General features: G+C 40.5%; 1 protein-coding gene across 1 annotated transcript; it reads left to right on the top strand.

The window, feature by feature from the left end:
* The first annotated feature begins 1,813 nt into the window (after positions 1-1,813).
* LOC109208519 lies at positions 1,814-3,058 on the top strand. The gene is made up of 3 exons (XM_019371646.1): positions 1,814-1,966; positions 2,032-2,100; positions 2,912-3,058. The coding sequence occupies exons 1-3, from the start codon at positions 1,814-1,816 to the stop codon at positions 3,056-3,058; spliced, it is 369 nt and encodes a 122-aa protein (XP_019227191.1).
* The last annotated feature ends 3,847 nt before the right edge of the window (positions 3,059-6,905 follow it).

Genomic DNA, 6,905 nt, shown 5'->3' with positions numbered 1-6,905 from the left:
GGATTTTCCAAAGTTTTACCCAAAAAGTCGAAATCGCCCCCGGGCCCACATGGTCAAAACTCAAGGTTCGAACCAAAACCCGAGGTTCGAACCAAAACCCGATTACCCATTCCCCCACGAACTCAAATATATAATTTATTTTGAAATCGGACCTCAAATCGAGGTCCAAATCCCCAATTTTTGAAAAACCTAGGTTCTACCCAAAACACCCAATTTCCCCCATGAAAATTGTTGATTTTGAGTTGAAATCATGTAAAAAGATGTTAAGGAGTGAAGAAAATGAGTTAGAAATCACTTACCAACGTTTTGGAGAAGAAAGGTTGTTTGAAAAATTGCCTCTTATGTTTTTGGGGTTTTGAAAAATGAAAAATAACTGAAAATCCCGTCTAAATATACTATTCTCAGATGTCCTGTGCGGACCGCACAAAATCAACTGCGGTCGCACGACACTACTTGTGTTCTGCAGTGACAGGTCTTAGTATTTTGGCCATACCTTTCTCTACAGATGTCCAAATGCCTATTATAATATGTTTCTGAAAACTAAATTCTAAGATCTACACTTTTGTTTTTGAATTATCCCCAAATTCCTTGTAGATTAAAAGATATGAGCTTCCGAAATCGGACCAGTGAATCTGTGCGGACCGCACAAAATCTACTGCGGCCGCACAGTCACCAGTGCGGACAACACAAAAACTACTGCGGTCAACACTGCGGGTTCATAGGTTTGCACTTCTCTGAACCTGCAACATCCATGTTTTTAAGCCTAAGACATCCCGGGACCTACCCGAAACTCACCCGAGACCTTGGAACTCCAAACCAAGTGCACACAAAAACCTCAAAAACATCCTACAGACTTATTCATGCGATCAAATCGCCAAAATAACCTCAATAACAACGAATTAAACCTCAAAATCAAAGAAATTTTCCTCAAACTTCATCAATTTTTGCAATTTAGGTCCGAATCACGTCAAATGACACCCGTTTCTCATCAAATTTCACAAAATCATCTTAAATCATATATAAGACCTGTACAGGGCGCCGGAACCAAAATACGGGCCCGATACCATCATGTTCTAATCAAATTTCATTTCAAAATACTTTAAACAATTCCAGAAAATAATTTTCTTTAAAAATTTATTTCTCGGGCTTAAGACCTCGGAATTCGATTTCGGGCATACGCCCAAGTCCCATATTTTCCTACAGACCCTCCGGGACTGTCAAATTACGGGTCCGGGTCCGTTTACCCAAAACGTTGACCGAAGTCAAATTAATTCATTTTATGGTCAAAATTTATCTTTTTTTTCATAGATTTTCACATATAGGCTTTTCGGCTACGCGCCCAGACTACGCATGCAAATCGAGGTGATGCTAAAAGAGGTTTTTAAGGCCTCAGAATGTAGAATTTCATTTTAAAACAAGTGATGACCCAAATCACATGAACGTCATGTATATCCTGAACATATATTCAAACTGGATAAGGCACTGTATGTATTGAAGAAGGCCCCTAGAACCTGGTACGAGAGACTATCCAAGTTTCTCTTGGAAAATGGCTTCACAAGAGGAAATATTGACTATACATTGTCTTTAAAGAAACAGGGAAGGAACCTGCTCATTGATCAGATTTATGTGGATGACATCATGTTTGGAGCTACAGCTAACTCATTATGTGAAGAATTTGCTAAACTCATGGGAAGTGAGTTTGAGATGAGTACGATGAGGGAACTGAATGTCTTCCTGGGTCTTCAAGTGAAGCAGTCCATAAAGGGAACGTGTATCAGTTAGAAATGCAAACTCTTGAAATTGATATGGAAGCATGAGAATCATTGGATCTCTACTCTACCTTACTGCAAGCAGGCCATACATTGTATTCAGTATGGGATTACATGCAAGGTTCCAATCAAATCCTGAGGAATCTCATCTGAAGGCTGCTAAGAGAATTCTGAGATATTTGGGCACACAGAACCTGGTTCTGAACTATCCTTCAGGGGACAGTTATCAACCTTATTGGTTATGCTAACGCTGATTATGCAGGTTATCTGGTGGACAGGAAAAACACATCTAGAATGGCTCATTTCCTTAGATCATGTTTTATCTCATGGGGTATAAGGAAACAAAACTCAGTAGCTTTCTCAACAACTGAAGCATAATATGCTGCAGCTGCCAAGTGATGTGCTCATTCACTGTGGATCAAGCAACTATGTGGAAAAGGGTCTTATTTGTATAAGTTTTTGTTGCACGGAAGATCATATTGAAGATATATTTACAAAGCTCTGAGCAGGGAACACTTTGAGAAACAAGATGGCATTGGGATTACTTGAACCTAATCGAGAACCTGTTTCTGCTGACATGACTGTGATAGTCACACTAAGGTAAAATTGGCTAAAGTATTTTCTGACTAGGCCTAACTCACATCTATACCGTTGCAGGTAAACAAGTATGATGATCATAGAAGCTAAAGGTACAATTTTGAACTTCGGAGGAGAGCTGTAAAAAAACCCTTTTACAAAAACAGGTCAGGAACCTGGTTCCTGCACCACAAGTTAGTAGTAATGTGTTTTTCACATGCTTGTTCAAAGAAAAAGGATAGCAAAATTAATTCAACTGCCACATCATCCGACTTTTCAGACCAGCAGTTCTAAACCATTGTCTCCCTCTGCATCACTTTAATTTTTCCTTGAGAACTCTCTACCACTTCTCTCACCATGGCCAACAAATAATCTTCTTTTTCTCTTTCCATCAACATCACTCCCACATCTCCTCCTCCCTTAACACCATCACCGGAAACCCACTTCTTCACTATCCCTGATACTACTGTACCCATACCGATTTCCTCCTCATCTCCAGTCACCTCATCTCCAGTCTCACTTCCATGTGTTGCAAACCCTACTTCTCCTCTGTTCCTGAATCTCAGGGGAAAGAAACTCCATTCTTAGGGGATGAAAGGACTTTGGTGCTTTTTGAGTCTCCGGTTCATGATACCGTCATCGAAGAATCTGTTGAAGAACCTGATTCTCTTTTAGCTGAAACAAACCAGGTGGTTGTACTTGTAGAAGAGTAATCAGAGTATTAAAAAAAGGGAGAGGTTGATGAGATAGGGGGAAGCTGTGGCTGATAAACACATTCCAGTGGTTGAGGTTGATAAAGATGCTGTGGAGGGACCTCGTTCCTTAGTGGAAAGATCCACAAAAGGTTGTGGCTTAGAAAGATTTGTTTGAGGGTGACATTGTGGCTATTGCAAGCAGAAATGGGAAGTTTATTGAAATATCTAGAAAACAAAAGTGGGAAACTGTGGGAGGACCTGGTTCAATGAAGACCATTCTAAGTGACAGTGGCTTTGGGCAGGAGAGTTAACTCAGAAAACGTCTCATGGGGTCGCACGCTTTCCCGACAATCTAGGAGATGACAGGTATGAGACAAGTTCTGGACTTAGGCAACTAGTGGTGAACCTGCGGGAGAAACTACTTGACTAACAGTTGTCTGCAACTACCCGCATGGACCTAGCTCTCAAAACCATTGCTGCCTCCTCTTCCCAGCCTCCCTCTTCTAGTGCCCCCTAGGATCCTCACAGTGGCCAGTAATCTTTTGCTCTGATGATTTTGTGGCTGTTGTTTCTCTTTTTGTTTGTCTTTTTGTGATGGCATGTTGGATTTCACCATTGCTGCTCCTGTTGAAACAGTCTAATTTTTTCTAAATGAAACAACTCTTCTTTTGCTTGTACAATGCTTGTTTTCCCTTTTGCTTCTTTTTTCTATCATGTTGTGTGCATATATGTGGCATGAGTTCGCTTTGTTAGACTTCTTTATGCCTTTTTGTCTGACTGTGTCTTTTTGGTGATGCCAAAATGGGGGAAGAATTGATTAAACTGATATTGTAGCAAATAATTAAGGGGGAAGCATAGAGCCAGGGGGAATATATGCGGTTGCTGGTACCTTATCTGGTTAAGTCAAATAGTCATCAATGTTAAAAGTTTGTCATCATCAAAAAGGGGGAAATTGATGGGCTTAAAGTCTTTTAAACTATGTTTTGATGATCTAACAAACTTTCTGTATATAACCAGATAAAAGACCAAGAATGATAGTAAAAAGTCAGGGGGAACATATGGGGAAACATGTGTAAGTAAGGGCATAAAGTCAGGGGGAACCTGTGGTCTCCTGTTGTTCAACTGGTTCTCTGTGCTCTAACTCCTCGTTTTCAATGCTAAGTTTGTCATCATCAAAAAGGGGAAAATTGATAGATTTTCAATATCTTTGCCTTGTGTTTTGATGATCTAACAAACTTAATGTCAAGAACCAGATAGGGAACCTGACTCACTTGGAATACATTGCATCACGGATTCCAGCCAAATGTGAACTTGCTACAGTTTTAGGAGGTAGGAACCCAGACAAGGACCTGATACTCTTGTGGGTTCCTCACGGCAGTACAAAGTCAACTGGACACAACTGGAAACGAAGATTATGCCGCACTGCACTGTTTCTAGCGCCCACTTATTCTCTGACCAACTCAAGTGCTCACATCACTTCAAGTGATCATTCTCAAGGTGTACATACAATGAGTTTGTACAAAACACCATTTAGTTGACTCAACTCAAGACAATCTGGGCAGTGTGCACAAGAACCAGATCAGGAACCTGATCCCTTGGTGCTCCCCGGACAGAAGTACAAGTCAACTATACAGCTGGAACGCAACTGAGTGATTGTCCGCAACTGTACAAAGAGGAACACAATAGGGACCTGGTCCCTTAGGGTTCTCTGACAGAAGTGCAAGCCAACTACAGCTGAAAAGCAATTGCAGAAAGTGACTGCCTGCAACAGTGCAACAGACAATGCAACATCCACTTTCCATTTAGATTTGACATCACCATTGAGATTGGACATAACTAAGTATGTCTTGTGTAGTATAAACCTTATGCAAGGTACAAGATTCAGGTTCAACGCTTGCAAACTCAGAAAAGTAAAATATTCTCTCAAGTGTTCAAGAACCTCTCTCAAGAACAAAGCTGTTGCAACCTCAAGGACCGGATCCAAGATCAAAGATATTTTAAGTCCTTAGGTTTGTAGAGTCTTTGTAATTTGTTTCTTCATTGTAACTCCTATCCAGCTTTCTTAGAAGCATTGATTAGGTTGAGTCATAAGAAAACTCCTTTGTAACCGTAGGGTGACAAAGTGGTTTGTGGTGGAAACATCACAAGTTAGTCAAAGCCTTTGTAACCGTAGTGTGACAAAGTGGCTTGTGGTGGAAATACCACAAGTTAGTCAAATTCTTTGTAACTAGGATAGTTATAGAGTGGCTTGTGATGAGAGCATCACAAGTTATTTGAAATCTTTGTAATAGAGTTATTGTATAGTGACTTGTAATAGGGAGATTGCAAGTTAGTGAAGTTAAAAGCCTACAGGTGTAGGTCGTGGTTTTTTGATCCCCTTGTGTGGGATTTTTCCACGTAAAAATCCACGGCCTTATTTACATTTAGCTTTACTAGCATTCACAACAGAACCCGATAAAGGACCAGGTACTCTGCTATTTGGTGGACTCACACAAAATTAGCACTATATCAAACTGATATAGGACCAGATCCTTATACAGTTTGGTTCATCAGTACTTTCAGAGGAAACACATAGAGAACCAGGTTCTCTATACAGTCTGGTGGGCGCACAGTCTCTAACAGGGCTAGTGATCGGGTCCAAGCCTGCACTACTATTGAGTAGCGAAGATGGTCGATGCAGTTTTATCCAACAAGGTCGGGATCGAATCCACAAGGAGTTAATTTGTTTGGATTTAGATTTATATTCGAGTCTAGATGTGGGTTTTGCTCTTAATTACACTTCCACGCATGGTTGGTTTGTTTTTTACTTCTACTTCTATCCTATAGCATGCAATAGTTAAAACTAAGTACAGTGTTTTTATGTTGATTTTTAAGGGTTTAAAGGGACTAGGGTAGCAAGAATCTAGGGTAATCATGTGATTAATTGGGGTCGTAGTATAACTATCACACCCGGGTACTCACTCTATACCTCTTGGTAGTTTGAGTGATTTTGACCAATTTGGCTTTCTCAAGTCCAAATGGGTATTCATGCAATGCAAGTGATGTTAGTTCAAGTCGGGTATTACTATCTCTAGGTTTAACCCTCTAATTGGGGCTATCAATTTCTTGAGTTCACCCTAATTCATTGTTAGCCTAGTTTTCCTAGACTTAGTCCCTCTTTCTCAAGTAGAGACTAAGTCATAAAGGCATAAATCAGTGTTTACAACCACTAATTCCATAGTTCTAGCAAGAACTAGGCTAAATACTACTAACCGATACACATTCAAGCCCAAAAATTTAAAAGCCATCAAATACCCACACTAGGGTTGGGTCACAACCCTAGCTATGGGTTTAGCTACTCATGGAAATAGCAGAAATCAAAGATGAAATAAAGATAACCATAATACTAGATTAAAATATGAAAAGCTAATGTTAAAAGATGAATCTAATACAAAATTGCCCAAAATAGAATATCCAGCCGTCTCACATTCTCAGCAAAAACAAAACTTAACCTAAAAATATGAAAAAGATCTATTTATACTAAGCTGAAATTTTCGGACAAAAATACCCCTGCAAAGGTTTCGCGGCCGCGTAATTCTTACCGCGATCGCACTCTTGCTTACGCGGCCGCGTAATACTGACCGCGGTCCGCGTTGTCATCATCTAGATCTGGGCTAATATTTGTTTCGCGGGCTGCATACTTTCCATCGCGGTCGCGTAGTGGATTTTCGCGGCCGAGTAATTCCACCGCGGACCGCACTAATTATTTTTCCTTGAAATGTTACTTCTTTGAATCTCATCCACCGCGGTCCGCATAATTTCAACCGCGGCCGTGGTGAGACTTTCGCGGCCGCACATTTCTGGCGCGGACCTCGCTCAACAATTG

This window comes from Nicotiana attenuata, unplaced genomic scaffold (genome assembly GCF_001879085.1).
Source record: "Nicotiana attenuata strain UT unplaced genomic scaffold, NIATTr2, whole genome shotgun sequence".
In the NCBI taxonomy this organism is placed as follows: domain Eukaryota; kingdom Viridiplantae; phylum Streptophyta; class Magnoliopsida; order Solanales; family Solanaceae; genus Nicotiana; species Nicotiana attenuata.
This window is presented reverse-complemented; position numbering and strand designations above follow the sequence as displayed.